The sequence below is a fragment of the Marmota flaviventris genome, chromosome 11 (assembly GCF_047511675.1).
Source record: "Marmota flaviventris isolate mMarFla1 chromosome 11, mMarFla1.hap1, whole genome shotgun sequence".
Lineage (NCBI taxonomy): Eukaryota > Metazoa > Chordata > Mammalia > Rodentia > Sciuridae > Marmota > Marmota flaviventris.
This window is the reverse complement of record NC_092508.1, coordinates 13,481,934-13,506,614: the sequence shown is the minus strand read 5'-3', so window position 1 is coordinate 13,506,614 and position 24,681 is coordinate 13,481,934. Positions and strand designations below refer to the sequence as shown.

Here is a 24,681-nt window from a genome sequence, read left to right as displayed (position 1 = left end):
AATTCACAATATTCCCAGTCTCCATCCGCAAGTTGTGAATACTTACTACAAATTTGTGTGGCAAGTGTGTGCCTCGATTGTGAGAGAAGCTCTTGGAGGAGCAGGTTTGGATATCAACATCTTTCTAAGAGCTGGTAGAATGGGTTTATAACCACTTTGGGGGCTTGATGGTCACAGAATGTGTATGTACCAGATATATGATGTCTTATTCAAACACAGTGTTCAATAAATATTTGTGGAGTGAATATATAAATGAATGATGTGTATCATAAAGGACTTTGAGGATTAAAAAATGGCCAGAAACAACAAAGTTCTGCTCCAGTGACCCAGCCAATCCAATCTTCCCACCTTGCTCCATGGAGATCTCAAATTATCCAATAATCCTATGTCTTCCTTGGTTTGTTTAAAAAAAAAAAAAAAAAGCCAAGCAGCTGACCTCTTCAGAGTAGGGCAAAAACAAATGATACTCCAAAGACCAGGAAAACCTTAGCATCTAGCATTGATTTTTAACCTGATTTTTCTAACTTCCAGGGTTTCTGCTCATTAAAGAGAGGGGAAATGTTGCTTGTAATTTTCAAAATACTTTGCATATTCACTCATTCCGGATGCAAATAACTTTAAAGGCAAAATCACAAGAGGGTATGTGGTGAACAAGGGCCTAGTTACCAAAGGAGGTCACATAAAAATTAAAAAGCACTAAAGAATAAATAGTCCATGCTATCCAGGGAGATGAGCTATGTAACTCAAGAAAAAATTAAAACCAAATTACATACACTAATCAGCTTTGCATAACATTTCCGATTCATTTGCATACAATGCAGTTATCCTGATAATTGCTGAACTCAACACAGGCAGCTGGGTCAGTGAGCCTCCAGGGATCATGAGCATCCAGCTTTCTCCCTGTACTTGTCTGTGTTCCTTTATGACTGGGACAGCAAACCAACAATCACTCCTGAAACCTGCAGAAGCTGAACATTTGAAATGAAAGCAATACAGATCTGTATGTGGATAGCATGCAGGTGCCCTCAGATGAACAAGAAACAAGACGATTCTGGGTCAGAGATCCATTTCTAGAACGTTCTATCTGATTTTGTATTTTTAAACAACACATTTGTTTTATGCTATATAAAGAATTCTTCTTCTTTTTCTCCTCCTTGGACTGGCAGATGAAGGGAACATCTTGAGATTATCTTCCTTGTACCAAAGTCCCCTTGGCTAGCAAGTGACAAGGGATGGATTCTTTCCCTAAGAATGCCCTTGTTTTTAGAGGTAGCCCCCTCTAAAGAAGAGTCTGGCAAGCAGGATGATGGCTGGGTAATCCACAAATCCCTTGGAAATCTGCTCAGAAAAGATTGCCTCGGCTCAGAATTGATGATGGTGAAGCCCGTGTCAACATTGGTCTCTGCCTCCAGCTTCTGAAGGCTGTTTTCCTGGAGGACCTTCATTCTGACCCTGGGCTCAAGTGGAGGATGCAGCTGGGTGCTTGTGACAGAGCTGCTGGCGGGGGATGACCAACCAGGGCTTTTCCATGAAGTGGCGCTAGAGCTGTCTGATGCCCCACTGGGCTCAGGGAACTCCAGAGAACGCACCTTGAACCTCCTGCCCCGGATCCTCCGGCTCCTTGGTTCCAGGGTTCTCTGTGCAGGGACAGGGGTCAGCCTGGAGCTCTGATGGAGCAAGCCAGAATCCAAGGTGGCATTCAGAAAAGAAAGTTCGCGGTTCCTAACACCAGGTTCTGGATTCAACTGGACCTGTGGGACAAGGCAAGAAGGAACAAATGAAACAAGTTTTCCACTACCTAAGTGCCAAGAGCACCCCGCCTTATTTACCCATTGCCACGCCATGACTACAGCAGACTTTCGGTAAAGGTGATCGAGCAGAAGTCATAGGTAAACATGATCATGAGGTACAGGATCAGCATCAGCTAGAAACATGACTTTTCTCTTGCTCTTCTTTCTCTTTCTCCCCAGCCCCCACGCTAACTTTTTGACAAGGACAACATTATGAAACAAAAGGCCACTTGATGAAAACATACACTTCTGGTAGATTCAGTTGTTTAAACTACATTAAAATATTCAAAGATGTTGTTCAGCTGGATGACACAAATGATGTATTTCCAACCATTCAAAAAAGAAAAAAGCCACCAAAACATGAAGTGACAGCCCAGATAGGGACTGGGAAAAGAACACACATATGAAGACATGAATTGGTGTGAACATAATTTATAGGCAAACAGAGATATGAAAAATTGTGGTCTATATGTGTAACAAGAATTGTAATGCAATCCACTGTCGTGTATTTAAAAATAAAAATTAATTAAATATTTTTTAAAAATTCCATTTTCCAAGGTCGTGGTCCTTGTTTTAAACAGTGCTAATAATTATGTATCTCTTGGGCTATTTCAAGACATGTGGATACTCCAGGGAGGGTAATAATAATTTGGCACCTTTTATAAACAAATACTCCTTACATTCTTCAGGTACTAGAGCAATGGCTACTATTATGTGGGAAAACAAAAAGGGGGAGCTGCTATGTAGACACTGTGCTTTCTTCCCTGGCAATTCCACTCTAGTTCCAATTCTACTGACAGAACCCCCACCCTGCAGGGAGCTGCATGCTCCAAGTGGAGTTCATGAGCATCTTCTATCCTTGGACTCTCGGGGGCCTCACATCCTACCCCTTACACAGTACTCTCCCCAAGAGGATTTATGGACAAGACCATTTTCTCCATCTTGTTAGCAGCCCTTAGAAATTGATATTCAGGACCTATCCCTGCATGGCCCAGTCCTTAATCATATGCCAAAAAGGATGATAGGGAAGAACTCTAAATGCCTACTGCCAATTGAAAGAAGCCAATCTTTAAAGGCTACATACTGTAACTATATAGAATTTTTGAAAGAGGTAAAATTATGGAGAGAGTAAAAAGATCAAGAAATGACAGGTATTAGAGGAAAGTAGGCTAAATAGGCAGACACAGAAGATGTTGGGGGCAGGGAATCTCTTCTGGATGATATCATAATGGAATGCACATCATTGTGTATTGGCCCAAACCTATGGAATGCACAACTTAATGCAAATGCTGGACTTTGGGTGATGACGACTTGCCAATGAAGGCTCCTTCATGTAACACATGTGCCATCTGGTGGGAGGTGTTGATAGTGGGGAACACTGTGTGTCCGTGGGATCAGGGGAGATGTGGAATCTCTGTACTTTCTGCTTAATTTTGCTGAGAACTAATGCTGCTCTAAAAAATAGTCTATTTAAAGGGGGGAAAGAGAATGGTACACATTCACCTCCCAAGGCAATAAGGAGAAAGTCAGGATAGTGAAAAAGCAGGTCTAAAATGAGTACACACACACACACACACACACGGGAACTTCCATTGCTTCTTTTAAAAGTGGAAAACATTTTCCATGAAGGGCCATGTAGTAAATATCTAAGGTTCTGCTGGCCGTATAGACCTTAACCCAGCTGCTCAGCTCAGCTGCAAAGCAGCCATAGACAAGACGTAAATAATGGTGTGGCTGTGCTTCAATAAAACTCTATTTATGGATGCTGAAATTTGAATCTCATATAATTTTCATGTCATAATTTTTTTCCCAATCATTTAAAAGTAAAAAAAAAAAAAATTATTCTAAGTGCCAGGGCCATAATTGGCCAATCCCTGCTCTCTCCACATCAATGATTCTCATTCCCTCAGTATTTGCCTCGATCTCTATCCCCACACACATACCACTCTTGCCTTACTTGAAGCCCAATATATGAAGCAGTGTAACTAGAGCAGTTTGGGACAGGGTAGACCCAGCTTATTGGGACTTCCTTAGTTCTGCCCACGTCCCCTCCATTTGTGACTGCTGACCCCCTCACAAGGTCAATTGGCTTCTCAGGACCAAGTTTGAAAACCACTATTCTAGAATCATTAAATTCTACCCCTTGACCAAACCAGTTCCCCCAGAGAGCTGTTTGCCTGAATCCCGCCTCACCCATCTGATTCCCAGAGCCCATGCGATTTAGCCCAGAATCCAAATTGCACTGAAGAGAGCTCCTGCCAGCATCAGAAACACTCTCCAGAGGAATAAGGCAATAAGGAGAAAGTCAGGATAGTGAAAAAGCAAGTCTAAAATGAGTACACACACACACACACACACACCCCGGGGAACTTTGCTTGTTAAAGAGATGCCCCTGTACCTCCATATGTGCCCTTTGATAAACCCACAAGAGAAATTTCTGTCCCCAGAAATTGTGTGTGTGTGTGTGTACTCATTTTAGACCTGCTTTTTCACAATGGACCCACCTAGGGATCACCAAACACCACTGCTGCTTGCTCCTGCCCCAAGCACTCTGATTTCACCAGACCAGGGTGCAATCCAGGCATCAGGAAGTGTCCCATCTCCCTAGGTGCTTCTAATGCACAGCCAAGGTTGGGAAACACTGCATATATCCAGAACCTGTGCCTGGGGTCATTCTCCTGGGGCCATCTGGTCTTCCTAACTGCCTGCGGCTCACCTCCTGCTCTCACTCCTCCACCTCATTTCCTGTTGCTATCTCGCCCGGCACTTCCCTTTGCTCTGGTTTTCCCCGCCTTTCCTTCTCCCCGCCCCCACCCCACCCTGCCCTCCCTTCCTGTCTTTTCTTTTCATCTATTAGTTTTTAATAAAAATATCTTATTACAGGTCAAGAATCTCTTATCCAAATTGCTTGGGACAAGAAGGGTTTCAGATTTTTTTATTTTTTTCATGTTCCAGAATATCTGCACATACGTAAAGAGATATCATGAAGGATGGAGCCAAAGTCTAAACACAAATTTTATTTGTTTCACATACACCTTATACATATAGCCCCAAAATCATTTTATACAATATTTTTAAAGCACCTGAATTTTAACTGTGACCTGTTACTCGACTAGTATAAAAGTGGTAATTGTTAACTATAAAAATAATTTAATTGAGTCTGGGGCTGTGGCTCAGTGGTAGAGTGCTTGCCCAGCAAGTGTGAGGCAGAGGGTTCGATTCTCAGCACCACATATAAGTAAATAAATAAAATAAATGTCCATTGACAACTAAAAGATAAATAAATAAATGATTTTATTGTACAAATGTACAAAGTAAAAAGTAAAGCCTTGCCCACCCCCCAACTTCAAAGAACTCCAAGTTCTCACTCTTTAAAAAATATCTTGCTTATTAACCCTGGCCTAATTAGAGTGAAAAAAAAATACTATCTTCCATCTATAAACAGGGATCTCCCTTTCACTGGAAAACAAACTCCCTCCATCTTTCAAAGGGCTCAGCTGCCATCTTTGCCTCCTGTGAAATCACTGGACATTGTGTTGTATCTTCTTATTTGACCCAGTGAAGTTTTTTTCCTTCTAAGAATGGAAACTGGCGTGGGTTTGTTTGTTGTTGTTGTTTTTCATATTCAGAAATCATTCAAGGTTGATATTAGACTACCCAGAATAGAGAAAGAAAGCCTTAAGCTTGACTCTGGGGCTCCTTTTTCATTTTCTAACAACTGTAATCAGAAGAGAAGCCCGAGGAAGTTCTCTTACTCCCAAGTCAATCTCAGATCAGAATGAAGGTTTTCCTGAAGCCACGTCCAGGCCAAGACATCTCAGTGCAGCCAGGAAGAACTCTCCTGGACCTCAAAGTCCGTGGACCCCTCTGAGCCAGCCTAGTGCACCCTCCCCTCAGCTCCGGTCCCCTGGTCCCGAGGCACCTCACTGGATCTGATCTCCCTTAAGGTGCTCCATCTCTGAAAGCCAGCAGGCCACCAGCTCCAAAACTCAGTTCTCCCATTACATCTGCTGTTCAAACCAGCACCGTCTCCTACTTGCTCCTTCTCAGTCGTCCCCGTCCCCGTCCCCCACTGTCTTTACTTCTTTCCATGGCTTACTGGAGTTCCAAGACTATCACTTCACCCGTTTCCTTGCCAAGACCTCCAACTCTCCTGCACTGGTCCTTTTCTGCCACAACATCCTTCAAAATCTCCCCTCCCTGGATGGGAGTGAGGACTGGAGTTGCTCACCCACGTTCTCTGAGCTTGCACCCAGGATCCTGTGGGAACACACACACACAGCTGTAAAGGTTGGCATCACAAGGAAGATGTGGTGTCCAACTTCACTCAGGCTGCCCTCCAGCCCTCCTGTTCCCACAGTTGCTCTCTCGACTCATCACAGCAGTGGTTTCAAATCCTCTGAACTGTCTGAATCCTTCAGTGACACACTCTCCCTCACTCTCCCACCAGCTGGATCACCATTTACATAACAGAGAAGGCAAAAGCCATCATTACTTAGCAACCTTCTCCTCTCCTAACACCAGGCTCACCTGTGACTTCACTCCTCCTCTGCACAAGGAAAGGGAACATTTAAACTGTGTTGTGAATTCCATCACCTCCTGCCCTTCCCATGATTGCAACCTAATAATTACTCATTTCTCCCACTTTAGTATCTTGTATGTTCAATCTCAATTTCTCAATCTTTCTCTTTCCCCTTTCCAACAGCAATTAAACTTTCTCAAGTAGACTTCTTACCCTCTTTCCCCCTAAAGTTTTCTCCCTCTTCCCATTCACATTCAAAATTTTTTATAGAATTTGTCTACATTTTTTCCTACTAACCTCCCCCCATGTCCTTTGCCCACAACATTGGATTGCCCTCCTACCCCTTATGAAATTGCTCTTACCAAGATCATCTACATTGATCTACTTTTACAATCAATCTCCTGGTCATGAATTTTCTTGAGCACTTAGTGGAATTCTACTTTGAAGTCTTTATCTTTACCTTTGTAGTTGTCTTCTCCTTAGCTTTTATGCCCACCCATTGTTTTGGATTCTCCCCTTCCTTTCTCTTACCTCTTTTCAGTTTTGATTAAAGGTGACTCTTTTCATATTGGTTCATCTAATGTAGTAGTTACCTAGAGCTGACCTGGGTCCTCTTCTCCACACATACTTCCTTAAGCATTCTGAGACACCAATACCTTCAATTACCATCAAAATGATAAAGGCTCCCCAAACTATAACTACAGCTCAGATCTGTCTTCTAAACTTCACCTTTACCTGTCCAGCTGCCTTCTGTGCACCAGCATCTCAACATGCCCAGAATCATCTGGATTGAATTCACCTCCCTCTTCACAACAGATCCGTTCTGCTTCCTCATTTCTGTCTCAGAAGATAGCACATTGTTAGTCCCCATGTTACTCAAAAAAGAGTCCTTCTGCATATCCAATGTGTACCCAGGCACCCATTCCTAAAGACTCTGCCTCCTAAAGAGCACGCAGATCCTCCTCTTTCTCCAGTCTTACCACCTTTAACCCCAGAGTGACTGCACCAGCCATTTACCTCCCTGTGGACCCTTACTTCCCACTGTTCCAGTCTCCACTCCAAGAGGAAGTTTGAAAGCAGATGTGATGGTGTCAGCGTCCTGCTTCCCGGGCTTCCTACTCTTCTTAAAATGAAATCCAAGCAACCCTCTCCTTTCCTACCACCAAACTCACCTGTGACCTACTTTACCCCTCACAGTCTGCCCCCATTACTCCAATCTGATAATTCTCTCTCGATCCCCACATGCTGAAATTTAACTTCTTTCAGTTCCTTAAAGATGATTTGTTCTCTCTTAATGCCAGTGTATGTATAGATTATTTCTTCTATCTGGGATGGACCTCCTCTAATCCTTCTGCCTGAAAACTCTACTCATGTCAATTCCAAGTTTATGATCATTTCACTTTGTAAGCCAACTCAATATCACCAAATTTGGGTTAGAAGCTGCTGAATATTGACTCGCATGTACCAGCCATGGGACTTTGAACTGTTACTTAGTATTTCTATGCCTCTGTTTCCTTATCTGTAAAAGAAGATAATAACAAGTGCCAACATCACAGGATTGTGGTGGAAGGTAAATAATAACAGTGCCTGGGACACAGCAAAGCTCTACATGGATTGGTTCAATCATCATCATTAATGTTATCAGCAGCTCTCACAGCACCTAACTCCCATGTCTCAGTACTTACCAAACTGTTTTGTCCTTGGCTATTTATCCCTCTGTATTTTCCCCCTAGATTTTGCCATCCAGAACAGCAGGGATTGTGTACAATCTCTTCATCATTATATCTCTAGTACCTAGCACAGTGCCTAATAAATAATAAATAATAACTGAATATCTGTAAAGTAAGGCTTAACATTTTAAAGAGATGAAAAAGTATAAATTTTTGCACAAAGAAATGAATGAAAAGGGACCATCTATAAATTTGACCCCTGGTTATTATTAAGTAGCTATAAAGTCTTCTTAAGAAAATTGAGGGATATAACTCAGTGTGGAACATGTGCTGGACATGTGCAAGGGCCTGGTTTAATCCTCAGCTAAAAAAAGGAAATAAGAAAAAATTCAAAGTGACTTGATATTATAGATGGACGTTGCTGCAATCTTTTTAAGAGAGGAAAATGTCAACTTTAAAAAAAAAAGAAGTCTAAGATTCATAGACCATATGGCAAAAGTGAGTGCAACATTATTAACATAGAAATGCAGTTGCGTGCAGTTGGAATGGATTTCCAGGAGAAACATAATGCTAAGTGATTGAGACAAATCTCTTGAGGAGAAATAAAGCTCCTCTTGCCAAAAAAACAAATTGAAGTGCATTTGTAGGAATTCTAGCTATTTAGAGCTCTTCTTTCTAAGAAATGTTTGTAAAATGTTATAAATTGAGGGTAGGATTTTCCAAGTTCAGGGAACATTATCAACTATCATGAGGAACAGGGAAATCATTTCCACCCATTTATGACTCTCGCCTCCTCAAAAAACAAGATAAAATGCATCAGAAAAAATGATTAAACATGAAGGGAAAGCAATATTGTTTCTTACTGAAAATGATTTCAAGAGAACAAAGATGATTCCTCCAACACTGGGGGAAATGATTGCATGGAAAAGAATTATGTAGATAATAAGAAACCCCCAAATAGTGCCAGATTTATTTCAGAGTTGAAATGAGTCTTTTCCAATTAACTGATGTTTTAGAAAGTACTAGATCAACTAGCCAAAACCACTGATATCAACCTGCTGTTGTAGCAGCTGTTATGATTTAGATATGAGGTGTCCCCACAAGCTCAATTTTGAAACAATGAAATGTTCAGAGATGAAATGATTGGATTATGAGAGCTGTGACATGATTAGTGAATGAATCCACTTGAATGGATTAACTGAGTGGTAAAGGTAGGCAGGAAGAAGTAGGTCAGTGGGAACATGATTTTAGGGTTTATATTTTGTCCGTGGTTCTAGCTCATTTCTCTCTCCCTCTTGTGAGTGCTCCCTCTCTTTTTCTCCTTCTCTCTCCTTCTCTCACCCCTTCTTGGTTGCCATGTCCTGAGCTGCTTCCCTTGGCCACACCCTTCCATCATGACGTTCTGTCTCACCTTTGACCCAGAAATATGGAGTCAGCTGACCATGGACTGAACCTCTGAAATTATGAGCCAAAATAAACTTTTCCTCCTCTAAGTTGTTCTTATCAGGTTTTTGGTCACAGAGAGGAAAAGGTGACAAAAACAGAATTATGTAGATGATAAGAAATCCCTGTGACCTACTTTACCCCTCACTGTCTGCCCCCATTACTCCAAGAACTGGGATTACTGATATGCCTAACATGACCATGCGGTTTGGAAGCATTTGGAACTGGTTTGTAGGAGTTGTTTGAAAAGTTAGGAGATGAAATTTGGAGAAGACTTACAATGTAAGCAAAGCTTAATGAGTGATTCTGGTGGGAGACCAGAAGACCAAAATGCTGACAGAATTGTGGACAGTAAAAACTGGGCTCATCAACAATTTATGTAGGCTTTGTAAAATGATGTTTGAAAAGCAAAGATCAGTTTCAGAACTACAGTACTTAAGATTTATGAAGAGCCCTGCCTTACTTGAGATAAGGCTCTGTCCCATCTCACTACATGTGAAAGTGACTATGGAAGAAGTAGGCCAGATTTCAGTACATTTAAAGTTGTGTCCAAAAGTTGGTTTTTGTCACGATTTACCAGGATCTCAAACAAGGGATTATAATGTATAACTCTGCCAAAATTCAAGGTAGCTATTACATGAACTAAATATGTTTTTACTCTTGATAATTTTATTTTGTAGTTTTCTTATAAATGATTTAAGATTGCCTGTTAATGTTTTGCAGACATACTGCTTTAAGAACACACAACCTGGGTTAATTTAAGATAAGGAGTTATCACCTACAGGAGAGAGAGATAGACATTAAAGCCCAGTACTCTTAGTATAAGGCTGTTGAAACTTATTTGCTGGATGTTTAAGATTAAGTTTTAAAATTAAAGTTAAATTAAAAGGGCCAAGAAAACCAATATTTGGCTCTTGCCCTCTAAGTCAGTCTGAATCAGGGAATAGGGGACTTCTCCAAAGAGCTTTGCAACTCTAGGCCACATAACCTCCCGATCAGGGAGATTAATGAGACCAGTGGAGGACAGAAAGCCAATCAGTGCATTTGCTGTGAAGAGGAGGGTCATCAGAAAAGGGAGACATCCCTGATGCTTCCAAGGGAAGCCACATGGTCAAGCAAGGCCTGGACCCATCCTAGCGCAATGGCACTAGCAGAACTGAGAAGCTGCTGTAAGTTCCCCGAGGACTCCCAGGGAAGCTCAGCTGACTGTTAACAATAGATGAAAACAAAAGTCAGTTTGACTTGCTTCATCTTAAACACTTAGCAAAGACAGACAAAGCCAAAGCAGAGCTGTTCCTGGGCATTTTAAATAATAATAATAGTTAAATGTAATTTCCAAAAATAAGTAAACTGGAGGCTACAAAAGAGATTCTCAGACAGGAATGCTTGATAACTATCAAAAGGAACTGCCAGAGTAGTTTTTAGTTTAAGGCCTTTATTTCTAACCTACACAGGTAGGCTTAGTGTTTGCAAGTATGGTTATCCAGCCCTAAGTAACAGAATTAAAGATTTCTCTATTAGACACTGAGGTCATACTAGTAAAAGGATTTTGCAAGATCAGATGACATTAAATTATTAAACTATATCTTAAGGGAAAGAACCGTCTGTAACCCTAAAAGTTAAATGTTGTGTTTACATCCCTGACATTTCTCGCAATGTGACAAATGTCCTTAAAAATTTACATGCTCAGATAGAAGCCATGTCCTCAGCAACTTTGTCATGGAAACAATATCTTAGCTCCTAGTTCTTGGTACTTCCTGGTGGAAAACATTGTTAGTCTTTGTCTTTGCCATCATACTCATTGGTATATTCCTGTGCTATGGCATTTATTGCTGCATCAATATGGTTCCAGTACTAATGAATTCTTGTTTCTCTCATAGACCATCCATCACTCAAATGGCCCTCCAGCCTATTACTTCTCAATCAGACTTCTATCATGGACCACTCGATAGACCCGATATTTTTAAAGGGGGACTCCAAACTGCTTGCCCCACATCGTCCCTTTTCAGCCTGAAGAAGCCAGAAAGATCTTCGCCCCCCCCCTTCCTTACAGCAGTAAGGAGTTCCCAAATTAGAGGGGGGAATGAAGCCAGATTTAAAGTTAGGTAGTCAGTGTAGTTAGATAAATCGGGTCTAATGCCGAGTGAAATCTAAAATGGAGGCCATGCTGGCAATGATTCCGGGAAAAGCAGGACAACTCATGGAATGTTAATGAAGTCCCGAAAAGGCCCTAGGCCAAAGTCCACCTCAAAGAAATGTTAATGAACAGCCCCCAGCAAAAAGGTGCTGACTCAGAAGTCCTTCCTGACCAGATTACTTCTTTGGCCCACCTGTGTCCCACCCCTCGGGTCTTCCCACCTACATTCCATCACTGAAAGAATTATAAAACGGGGAGACAACATCCCTTCCACGGATTCCACCTCTTGGGTCCCCTTCTTCCTCCGGGAGAAGTCTTTTCTGCTGTCCTTTAATAAACTTCTAATTTCTACTCTGAAAAAAAACTGGGCTCATGAGGATTCAGAGAAGGAGGACTCTATTGGAAATTGGATTAGAGGCAACTCATGTTACATTCTAGAAAAGAAGTTGTCAACATTTTACCCACATCCTTAGACTTTCTATGAGGCTAAATTGAAAGATGATGGACTAATTTCTGGTGGAGGAAATTTCAAGGCAACACAGTATTCAGGTGATAGAATGATGGCGGTGGCTTTTAACCACAATTACTGTAATAATCAGAAGCAGAATACAGAACAGAAAGATTTGAAAAACTTGCAATTTGGCCAGAAAAATGTGTCTAAAACTGGGGCCAAGGAAGTAATGGCTGTTGAAGAGATTGCAGCCACTAAAGAGATTCTAAGTATTTTACACAGAGGCAATAGGAAAGATGGCTCAAGAGCATTTCAGGCATTAACAAGGCCACATCTATCGCAGGCTCAAAGTTGTAAAAGTTAAAATTCCTTTGAGTAGAGACTTTGGGGCATCCTGCTTGCACAGGTGGGAGGGCGGAGGATAGAAAGTTGTTTCACCATGCTCCTGCACTGAGAGGTCACTGCAGCCATGTTTCCAAGAAGCCTGGCTACTGCTTGAGAATGCAGCAGACCTTGGCATTGTTCACCTGGCACTTGTTCTGCAGGAATTCAGATGGTAAAGGTAAGGGGTCATGGAGGCTTACATCAAGATTTCAAAGGAAGGCCTAGGGGACCAGGCAGTGTCCTGCAGAGTGAGACTCCCTAAAGGCAGCAGCAGGGAGGAGAATGCATGAGAAGTGAGAAGGGAGCTGAAACCACAGTGGAGATTCCCAAGATTAAGAGGTGTCAGCAATGTGGAAATTTTGCCAAAGAAAGCTGCAGGATTCAAGTTGAGACAAGCCAAGAGAGAGTTATTTATGCTGCAACCAACAAGGACATATGGGCATAACTACACAGCCCTTTAGAGAGAACATCACAATGCCATGTTCCCCAGATGCTGGACATGGCACTCCAGGACTTGTTTGTCCAGCTGGATTTCAGTCTTGCTTTGGTTCCATCCCTTCCTTTTATGTCCCTATTTCTCCTTTAGGAATGGAATTTTTGCTCTGTGCATAAGCATGCATGCACTTCACATCATCTCATCAACAGATGCTTAGCTATGTTCACCTTTATGTTCTTGATTAGTCGTTTGAAATAAAAGAATATAAACATTTCATAAAATACTGAAAAAAGAGAGTCATAAAGTTCTACATTATATGATGTAAAAATGGGAAAATACATAATCAGTTATGTACTACAAAGATTTAGTGTGAAACATTCTAGTTAGGAACAGGAATTAATAGCCCTTGAGCTTCACAGAAGGTTTCAGTGAGGAGCATAATTTGGTCAGAGCCTTAATGGTAGATAATTGAAGAAGAAATGCAAGACTTCCTTGGATACCAGATAGATCAGGCAATACACAGATACAGGTATACACACAATGGGATGTTAGTCATAAAAAATTAGTCATAAAAAATTCTGGAAATGGATAATGGTGATGGTGTTATAATATTGCAAATGTACTTAACAATATTGAATTATACATTTTAAAAATTATTGTTTGTTTTTTGTTTTGTTGTGTTTGTTTTGGGTATTGGGGATTGACACAGGGGTACTTTACCACTGAGCTACATGTCCAGTCCTTTTTATTTCTTGAAACAAGATCTCATCAAGTTACTTAGGGCCTTGCTAAAGGTTGCTGAGGCTAGCCTCGAACTCATGATCCTCCTGCCTCAGCTTCCTGAATTGCTTGGATTACAAGCATGTGTTACCTTGCCCAGTTAAGTTTTGTTTTTGTTCCTGTTTTGCAGTAATGGAGATTGAACCCAGGGGCACTTTACCACTGAGCTACATCTCCAGCCCTTTTCTATTTTATTTTTCTGTGTATTTTGAGACAGAGTCTAAGTTGCCATGGCTGACCTCAAACTTACAGTTCTGCTTCAGCCTTTCCCGTGGCCAGCTGCTGAGATTCCAGGTGTGTGCTGCTGCACCCCACTTCTAACAAGGTAAATTTAATGTTACATGTATTTCACCAAAATATTTTATAAGAATTTTTTAAAAGAAAAAGAGGTTTTGTAAAAATTTTTAAAGATCAAAAATAGTAAAGTTTTCTTATATACATTTTGCCACAATTAAAAAATAATAATTAAAAACAAGCACATGTGTGGAGTGAGTCTAGAATTCTGGAAAGAGGGAAAGAAAGACAGTGTGGACCAAGAAAGAGGCTGCAAAGGGAGACGTTAGGTGGCCCTGAATATGAAGGCTCTTGGAAGCTGAGCCAGGGTCTTTGATATTATTTGTTTACCTTCTTTTTACTGAACTGAGAAGGAGCTTAACTCAGACAGTCATTTACAAAGGTTTTTTGACAATAGCGTACAGGATAAGCAGCAGCCTAGAGCCACAGCAGAGAGTTAAGATGCCATAATCATAGTGCACATTTGAAGCCATGGGGGCCTAAAGCAGGAAGATGGGAAGAAGAAAGGACTTCAAAAGAAAATCAGAATGGTGGGTGACTGACTAGATGTGGGGTTTCTGCAAAAAAAAAAAAAAAGAAAGAAAGAAAGGAGGGTTTATAAATAACTAGTGTTTCAAAACCTAGAAAATCTGACTTTCAGAGTTAGAATAAAACAGCCACCCTCGGCATTAGAGAGGTACATATCTTGTGCTCTTAAAAAAATAATACTACATATTGCTTGATCCACCTACCATTTTCAGTAAAATTGATATTAAATCTCTTGATTATTTTTCAAAAATGGAATTTCACACTCAAGAGATGAAGCTATATCCTTGCAGAAGCTTCGGTTTCAAGAGACCTTACAAATCACCCAGAACAGTGCTGTCTAACTCAATAGTCACAGACCACCTGAGGCTCTTTAAATTTAAAGTGTTAAAATTAAGTAAAATTAATAATTCTGCTCTTTAGCCTGACTGATCACATTTCTAGGACCTAGGAGCCGCATGGGGCCAGCAGCCAGCATATTGAACAGTGCAAAAATAGAATATTTTCATCATCACAGAAAATTTTACAAGGCAGCCTAAGCCTAGGAACGAGTCTCAGTTGGAGAGGGAAAAGAGGAATGCATGTGTGAAATGGAATCTTCTTCAAAGACACGTGACATCTCTGCTCCCTGACTGTGTCTTGGAAGTTCCTGTGGACTCTGACTCAGGCTGACTGCAGGGGACCCAGAGGTGAGGTGAAGGGCTGCTAAAGGATGCAGAGGCTTGAGCTCATCTGGAAGAATGAGTTTGGCAAATCCACTGGAATGAACGGCTGACAACCACCATCAGTTGTTGAGACTGGAAACCCCAGACTGTAATGATGCAGGGCTCACCTGCTGAGGGAATTGATCTCTCCCACCCAGGTCCCAGGCACAAGAAACCAACCCTGGGCATGGGAGGTGAGGGAGATGCGAACTTTCCCATTTCAACCAACTTAGGAAGGAGATACCCTAGCCAAAAAAAAAAAAAAGGCCTGGAAGGTGAATATCAAGGGGTGGGAGTGGGAGGGAGGCATCTTCCTTCCTACTCTATGAGTTTGGCCTGAACCCCCTTTTGTGGAGAAAACATGGGGGACATCTATAAAGGACCTAACGGTCACATCTTGGCCTGGGAGGAGACTCTGAGAATGTTGACATCTACTGGTCTTTGCCAGTTATTCTTCTTGTACAGAATTTGTCTTTTTCTGCTTTATCCTCAAATCTTCAGAAAGATCTTATTAAAATTATACCCCAGGCCCAGGAGGATGGTAGAAACCTTCCCATAGTCCCAGGGGGTGGGGGTGGCAGTTACCAGTGCAGACAGGGCCTGCCATAGGTGGTGATCTCTCGGGGGTGAGGTCAACACAACAAGAGACCGGTGGCCTGGTGAGCCATCCAGATGGAAGAACCTGAGAGACTTGGCTCAGCATACCTAAGAGGCCACATCTTTGGACTACAGGACACCTACAGACGTGCCGGCTTCTGCGGCATCATGATTTTATACTCCTGATCGCTCCTTCCCAGTTTCTCTCACTGGTTCTTTCTCCTCGCCCCATCTTGAAGTATAAGGCATTTTTCTAAGTCCTGTTTCATCTCTTTTCACTTCATAATCTCTTGATTGATAATGTCACTCCTTCCTAGCACTTCGGTCATCATTTGCAACCCTCAGTGGCCACTGACTGTGGAATGTCCTCACCTGAATCACCTGCAAACACCTCAGACCCAATGTGGCAGGACTCATCATCACTTCTCTCTTCTTCACCCTCTTTGTCTAATTCATTTTAACTCCTATCAACGCAGCTGCTATTTAGCCCCACTATGAATTTCCTATTTCAAAACTTTGCTGACTCTTAAATGTTCAATTAAAGTTACCTCAAATGTTCAGTCTGTTCTCCACCCAATCTTATTTGATGGTACTGGAGTTATTGTCCTAAGTTACACATTACAGACATGATCGTGTCTGCCTCCTCTCTAGAATCCTGAACAAATGACTTTCTTCAAATTCTACTTGATATCCTTCTGCACCCATTCTCAGTGGACCAAAAATCGTTCTCCTAAATTCATTTGAACTCTCCACCCCACACTCAGCTATAATCTTTTTTTTTTTTTTGAAAGAATGAGAGAGAATAAGAGAGAGAGAGAGAGAGAGAGAGAGAGAGAGAGAGAGAAGTTTTTAATATTTACTTTTTAGTTTTTGGCGTACACAACATCTTTGTTTGTATGTGGTGCTGAGGATCGAACCCGGGCCGACCGCATGCCAGGCGAGCGCACTACCACTTGAGCCACATCCCCAGCCCACTCAGCTATAATCAGTTCAATCATCCTCCAAGTCACATGTCTTCCATTTCCCATATGCCCCTCGTCATTTTAAGCTTGCCTTTCCCTACTCAGATTTATCACAGGTCACCTGGTACTACAGGCACAAATGGGGAGATGGATCCACACCTCACTAGACTAGAAGGGCAGTGTGACATCACACAGAACATTGAACCAAAGGGTAACAAAATGTTTAGTCAGCTTTCCCTACTATAACAAATACCTGAGATATCAACTTATAACAAGTAAGGTTTACTTTGGCTCACAGTTTTGAAAGTTTCAGTCCATGATCAGTTAGCTAACTCTGATGCATTTGGACCTGTGACAAGGCAGCACTTCCTGTCAGGGAACTATGGTAGTGGAGCATAGCTCCACCTCATGGCTTAGAAGTGACAGAGAGGAAAGTGCTGGAGACCCACTCTCTCCCTCAAGGTCATTGCCTCCAATGATCTGAAGACCTCCCAGTAGGCTCTATTTCCTAACGTTTCTGCCACCGCCCAACAGCACCAAGCCAGAGACCAAGGCTTTAAGACATGTGCCTTTATGGAACATTTAAGATCCAAACCATAGAACAACAGCATGGCAGTCTCATCTCCCACATGGTCACAACCGATAGACTTTGCTGGAACTTTTCAAGTAGCTTCCAGGAAGGTTTTATCCTTCTCATTTATGAAGTTTCCCCAGTAAATATCAAACAGAATAAGTCATCTATCCTAACTCAGCAACCTGGAAACCTGAGTCTGCATGGAGTCCACACTGGGATTGCCCAAGGAAGAAGTGGGTGACAGCAGGTAAACAGGGCAGAGGGACCATACATATGTAAATTTGGGGAGGGAATCTACAAGAAGTACCATGAATGCAACTTTGGAGCATGGGGCTCAGGTGTGGAAAGCTGAGAACCAGCAACGCTGACCTACAGATTCTGTGTGTGGTTCATTCTTAAACAGCTTATTTGATTGAGGGCAGGGTTTAACTTGTAGGAAGTTTGAAAATGTGGGGGGCATCATTGCCCATTCTTCTTTCCCTTAACACACACAGGCATCATTGCTTCCACCAGTGACAAAAACACAGGGAAATGTGGCTGTGTCACTATAGTATGCTGTTTTTAAGTCCTTTGGGGATTCCTGGGTCAAATGGTGGTTCTGTTCCAAGTTTTCCAAGGAATCTCCATACTGCTTTCCTTATTGACTGCACCAATTTGCAGTCCCATCAGCAATGTATGAGTGTGCCTTTTCCCCACATCCTCACCAACACTTATTGTTCTTTGTATTCTTAATAGCTGCCATTCTGACTGGAGTGAGATGAAATCTTAAAAATAGTTTTGATTTACATTTCTCTAATTGCTAAAGATGTTGAACATTTTTTCATACATTTGTTGATTGATTGTATATCATCTTCTAAGAAGTGTCTGTTCAGTTCCTTGGCCCATTTACTGATTGGGTTATTTGTTTTTGTTTGTTTGTTTGTTTGTTTTTGGTGTTAAGTCTTTTGACTTCTTTATATATCCCATGAAGCCACATCAATGTTTATAGCAGCACAATTCACAAAAGTAAATTGTGGAACCAATCTAGATGCCCTTCAGTAGACGAATGGATAAAGAAACAGTGGTATACATACACAATGGAATATTACTCAGCATTAAAAGAGAATAAAATCATGGCATTTGCAGGTAAATGGATGGAGTTGGAGAATATTATGCTAAGTGAAGTAACCAATTCCAAAACATCAAAGGCCGAAGGTTTTCTCTGCTATGTGGATGCTGATCCATAATGGAGATGGGGGACGAGCATGGGAGAAATGGAGAAACTTTAGATAGAGCAGAGGGGAGGGAGGGGAAGGACGTGGGCATGGGGGTAGGAAAGATGGTGGAATGAGATGGACATCATTACCCTAAGTACATGTATGAAGACACGAATGGTATGACTCTACTTTGTGAGCAACCAGAGATATGAAAAATTGTGCTGTATATGAGTACTATGAATTAAAATGTGTTCTGCTGTTATGTATAACCAATTAGAATAAATAAATAAATTTTTTAAAAATACACAGGGAGAAAGTAAAGGGACTGCAAAATGGGGAGAGAGAAGAGGAAAACCACTCTATATGTACATCCACTAAGAATTGAAGATGCAGGATTAAAACAGCCCAAATGAGAACAGGGTTCAGAACAGGGTCTGGCCCAGGTTAGGCACTCAGTAAATATTTCTGGAATAAATAAGCATGATTCTGAGAAACATCGGACAATCTGCAGTGAGGAGGAACATAGACACTAGTATTGCTGTATATATATACGTGATTGTATAACCAATGTGATTCTGCAACCTATACACTCAGAAAAATGAGAAATTATACCCCATTTGATTCAAATGTATGATATGTCAAGATCATTGTACTGTCATGTGTAACTAATTAAAACAAATTTAAAAAAGAAGAAAAAAAAAGATCATGTGGAATGGATGCATACTGCAAGGTAGCTTGTGGCCTTCTGACAAGCACAAGTCACACCTCCATTGCTTTTGCACGGTCTCTGGAAATTTCTACGTTACCAAACACCTCCACATATGTTCTCTCATAACAGACTATACATGTCAGTACCATTCGTAAGGATCCATCAGTGACCACTCATTACACTAAGGTTATAATTGAACTAACTTATCAAGGAACCCATGCATTCATACAAGAATGTATTTGCCCGTCACATGGCACACACTGGTCTAGGTCTCAGCTTCACAGAAGAAAACTAGAAAAGATTCTTATATCCCATGGCAGACCATGCTCCTAATGATTTGGCCTCTGGCCACCTGCTTATCATCCCCCCAGCCCCCGACTCCTGCCTTCACTGTAGCCACACAGCTCTCCAGGCACTTTGCTGGATGTGCCCTGCTATGGAAGTGCCCTGCTGGCCCTCTGTTTGGAATGCCCTTCCTCCTTTCTGCAGCTGGCTACTTCCTTTTGTCCATCCAGCTCATCATGCAGGTCAGCCATTGCTCCTTAGGAGAGCTTCTCCATGGCCCCTGGGTCTAGCACACACTCAGGCCCCTGGGCACAGCTGCCTCCATCCTGGCCCCAAGGAGGAATTATCTGTGGAGGGTTAACCTGAGGTTGTGGTTTTCCCTTGAGTAGGTTTTATTTTCTTGTATTTACTGGACATGAATCATTTGGAGGCACTAAGTATTTGTCTCTTCTGCTCTGATCTTCACTGGAGAAACTGTCTCTTCCCTGAGAGTCCCGGAGGCCAGTTTGACTCCGCAGTTTAGGGTAGAAAGTAGGGCCTTCACCTCAGGACTAAAGGAATCCACACCGTCCCATTCTCCTGAGTGTAATTACTGGTTTAGAGAAGAGAATCAGGTCCAACTGGGTCCGATTAGAGTGGACCCAGGAATTTGGTTGGACTATTGTGGGCACTCAGAGCCTGCTTTTGTCAGCTTTTCCACCACTGTAACCAAGAGCTCCAACAAGAACAATTAGAGAAGGAAAAGTTTATTTTGGATCACAGTTTTAGAGGTTACCAGTCCCTAGATGGCCAACTCGGTAGCTCTGGACCCAAGGAGAGGCGGCACATCATTGCTGAAGGGTGTGGAGGAGGAAAGAAGCTCAGTAAATGAAAACCAGGAAACAGAGAGAGAAGGTGCCCCTCACCAGGGACAAAACATAGCCTTCCAAAGGCACACCCCAGTGACCTAACTCCTCCAGCCACACCCTGCCTGCCTACAGTTACCACTCAATTAACCCATATCATGGATCAATGTACCAATTAGGTGAAGGCTCTCACTACCCAGTCATTTCAACTCTGAAAATTCATGCATTATCTCACATATAAGCTTTTGGGGGACACTTCATATCCACACCAAAACAGAGCCCATGTGAAGAATGTAGTCCCTGGGGCTGTTGGCAGCCAGCTGGCTGAGGGCAAAACCAAGAGGAAGGTGGCAGAGCTGAGAGTCGGATCCTGAGCATTTAATGTAGAATCAGTATGATTCATGTTTTATTAACTAAGAAGTTAAAGCAATGTCAAAAAAATTTTACAAAGCCAAATTTTTCACCCCCTCCCCATTCCTTTTCCTCCATTCCCAGAAAGCTTGGCCTGGACTTTGAATTCTGAAAAATTCACTCTACTGTAAGAGTCAAGCGGAAACTACAGTCTGCTGTCTTTTGTGGTGTACTACAACCAAGCCTTTGTGCACTTTCCTCCAGCACTTTTATGACAAGAAGCCAGGGCAGAATTTTCCAGAAGACACTCCCTCATTTTGTTTGCATGTCATGGAGGTGGTGGGACCAAGCAAGGCTAGTGTTTTGGAGTGGAAAAGCAGAAATACAGGAAACTGGGAGAACTCTGGATAAGACCAGGAAGGAGCTAGTGTCTCCAGGTGGGCTTTGAGAATAAAGGACAAATGCAGACTCCTAAACAATCCCCAGAGGACAGGGGGCTAGTTCCATATTCTTCATGGTTTTTCGCTTTTCAAAAAAAAAAGCCCTTCTACTCTCTCCAAATCTGATTCAACTTTCCACAGTAACTAATTGTATAAGCTGTGGTTTCAAAGAAAACACCAGTTAGCCTTTAAAACAGGCATGAGTAAGAAGGCGTCTCCTACCCCACTCAAGCATGTTCAGTTTTTGTTTGCCAGTGAGGCTGACTTTAAGTTCTGGAGATTAAATCTGAAAGAGAAACTTCAGATGCCTTAGAAATTAGACAGTTGTATAATAAACAAAAGAAAGTGCCTAGCCATAGTTTGTAAACAAGAAGGTAAATAATTCAGAAAACATTTAATGTAGAATCAGTATGATTCATGTTTTATTAACTAAGAAGTTAAAGCAATGTCAAAAAAATTAACTAAAAGGAAAAACATGTCCTACTGTAGTCTGTCATTACTTTATCCAATAGGACTTACAGGGATTTCTGATCATTTCTCAAAGGCAGATGCCATGGAATATTTTGTTCTAACCATCGCATATGTCCCTATGCCTGCACACTTACACACCCATACACAGACTCAGAGCCCTGGGATGCAGCAGTTAACCACATGGACTTTGAAGTCTGATAGACACTTCCTAAGCTTTATCTTGGGCAAGTAACTGAACTCAGTTTTTCGATCTGCAAAATGGGAAAAAAAGCAACTTCCTAGATGGTCATGAGTATTAAAAATTATCAATTTAAAGACTTTAGGGCAACATAGAAACAACAATAGATAAAATAAAGTTTTGAGCACTATCTTAAGGATGTGGTTGGTAAGTATTAGGGCATTCTGTGCAGATGAGAACCTTTGTTGCAGGCGGATGTCAATATACTTCACTGAGGCAATTAAGAAACTGAGACCCAAGGTCACATAACTACTAAGTGGCAAAGCTCAGCTGCCACATTGAACACGTAAGAGACAACAGTGATATACACTAGCTGTGTTTGGTTTCAATAGGATGGTTAGGAAAGGAGGTTTTAATTTTAAGATTTGAAGAGGTCCTGACCATCTAACTTGATTTGTAGTAAAATTTGACAGTGATTTAAGATACTTAAAAATTAAGTCAATAGTATTGCAAATTTCTCATCAAGTCTGACTTTCTTACCTGTCACATGAGCATACTTAATTAGATCAGTGGCTCTTCCACTGCATATTAGAATTGTCCAAAGAGCTTTGTTTAAAAAAAAAAAAAAATGTCCCTGAGCACCCAGAGATTCTGGTCTAACTGGTCTAGAGTGTATGGGAATTTTTTGAAAACTCCCAAGGGCTTCTAATATGCAACCAAGGTTGAGAACCATCAGACTAAATCAACACTCATACCTGCTGAGAAGTAAAACTACTCAGTTCCATGTCATGTACAAGACCACAAAGGAAGAGGAGAAATACCTGCAGCAGAATCTTGTTACCATCATAGTCCTGCGTCTGCCACCTGGTGCTGCTGATGGGAACACACGGGTTGGGTAGAAGAGGCACCAGCTGGCCGATCTCTTGAACCTTGAACTGCAGCACGCAAGACTCTTTGGGGTCCACCGAAGTTCCCAGGGGCAGCTGCTTCAGGGAGAGCTGCAGAGCCAAGTTCTCAGTGGTGTAGAGCCCAAAGAAGCAGAAGTTGCTCTTTTGCAAAGTGGCCTCTCTCTGCAGGATCATCTCATAGAGTCTGATGGCATCTTCGTAGTTGTCAAAACTGCAGTACAGCGTCACCCTCAGGATCTCGGTGCCACAGTGCACCTGCCTGACACCCCAGACAGGCATCTGGTTGTCCAAGCTGTAGAACTCCTGATTTGCAAGGAGGTAGGGACGAAGTCTCCCCTGCACATCCTGCGTAGGGTAGCACTGCCAGGGTGGACGCTGCAGGGAGTCCAGGACGCGAAGCAGGCGCTCCTCTCCACGGCTTTCATGCAGGAAGAGCAGCACAGACATCCCCGGGAACCGGGACCGCCTCGGGTGGTGCCTCTCGTAGTATTTCACTGGTCGGACGCGCTCTGACACCAGGAAGAGGCGCATCCCTGGGCAGATGCAATCCAGGAGCTGGTCCAGAGCCTGCTGCAGAAGCAAGCCATGCCCAGAGTCAGCAAGGAGGTGTACGGTCATGGCCAGTGGCTCCTGTGTCTCATCCATGGTGGAGCAAAGCAAAGCAAGCGTGCAGGCCACTGCTCAGACTTCTGAGGTCAATGAAGGAGCCAGTGAGGCCACCCTGGGGTCTCACACAGAGCCTTTGCCCACCACAAAACCTTCAGCTCCAACAGTTCCTTCAGAACTCGGCCCCCAGGCAGAGAGCACACGCTCGGCTGCCCGTGGATGCACAGGGAGGGAATGTCACATGGTTATGGACTCAGGAGCCTCCGCTACACACTACATCAGTGGCTCCACGTCACCCGGCCTGCGCAGCACGCAACTGCTCATTTGGCTCTTTCAGGCATTCCCCGGGGTTTCTGTTTGACCTAAAAACCTATAATCCTGAGAACCACCCGAAAATGGGTGGTTCTTGCAGATACTCGGCAAAGGAAATGACCAGGCAGAAAGGAACGGAGTCAGCCCTGGTAGCCTGATAGCCATCTGTTTAGTTGAAAAGACATTCACTTGATTGAGCCACAATGGCTCTGACTTCCTACTCACATCTCCTGGTGTTTACAGTAGCCTGCCAGGCCACCTGAATACAATGACTTCTTTAAAACAATTCTCAAAACTTGAACCCTTGCCAGTTCCCCCCCACCCCTTTGTCTTTTTTATTTTGTTTTTGAACTTTTTATGCTAGGACTCGGAGAGAAAAATATTTTATCTAAATAAAAAAATAAGTGTTTGCTCTACAGAAGAGTCTGAATGTACTAAGAAGATATCAAACAACAAAATAACCCTTGATTCATACAAATTCCTTGGAAAGAGATTTACAAATCAACAATAGTAATTGCTTCTATCTCTTGAGGATCTACGAAGTGCAATCATAAACACTTCGTATCAATTGATTTAATCACCCTACAAACTTAAAAAGAAGGGAACATTAGTCCCCAGTTGCTGATGAAGAAATTGGGACATAGAAAAACCGAGTAACTGGCTTACAATCTCTCAGCTAAGAAGTGGCCATAGGAAGATTTGAACCCAGGAACCTAGAGGTCCACATCCTGTACTGCCCTTCTGGGGCCCAGAAGGTCCAGCCCAGATTTTCTTCCTACTGGCAGGGAAAGGGTGTCTCAGCAATTTCTAGTTGACACATTTGTGGGAGACTGTGAGTTGCGAATCTAAAATTGAATGGTCCTCCATCAGAGTGTTGTCAAGCTTTGAACACAATCTGCTAATGTGTCCTAAATAGTAATTCAAAAATCATTTGCTATTCTAATAGCTGTGCTTCTTAAAAGGTGTGGACAGGCACATTTTTCTAAGTGTAATTCTTTTTAAAAAGCAATTTATTAACACCATAATGGAACACAGTGTGACTTTGCTTTTTAAAAATTAAGAAACTTTTCAGATTAAAACTGTAACTTGTTCCAACTTTGATTTTATATAG

At 42.2% G+C, this 24,681-nt stretch overlaps 1 protein-coding gene across 1 annotated transcript; it reads right to left on the bottom strand.

Annotated features, from left to right (window-relative positions):
- Nucleotides 1-398: 398 nt before the first annotated feature.
- Fam124b (family with sequence similarity 124 member B) lies at nt 399-23,543 on the bottom strand. The gene is made up of 2 exons (XM_027941676.2): nt 22,566-23,543; nt 399-1,751 (listed from the first exon to the last, which is right to left on the bottom strand). The coding sequence occupies exons 1-2, from the start codon at nt 23,295-23,297 to the stop codon at nt 1,122-1,124; spliced, it is 1,362 nt and encodes a 453-aa protein (XP_027797477.1). The 5' UTR covers nt 23,298-23,543; the 3' UTR covers nt 399-1,121.
- Between the last annotated feature and the right edge of the window lie 1,138 nt (nt 23,544-24,681).

Bases quoted from the DNA above. Each gene is read 5' to 3' on its own strand.
- Fam124b (XM_027941676.2), bottom strand. From the start codon at position 23,297: ATGGATGAGACACAGGAGCCACTGGCCATGACCGTACACCTCCTTGCT. The intron at 1,752-22,565 runs GTATTTCTCCTC...CTTGTCCCACAG, and splicing joins GTAACAAGATTCTGCTGCAG to GTCCAGTTGAATCCAGAACC.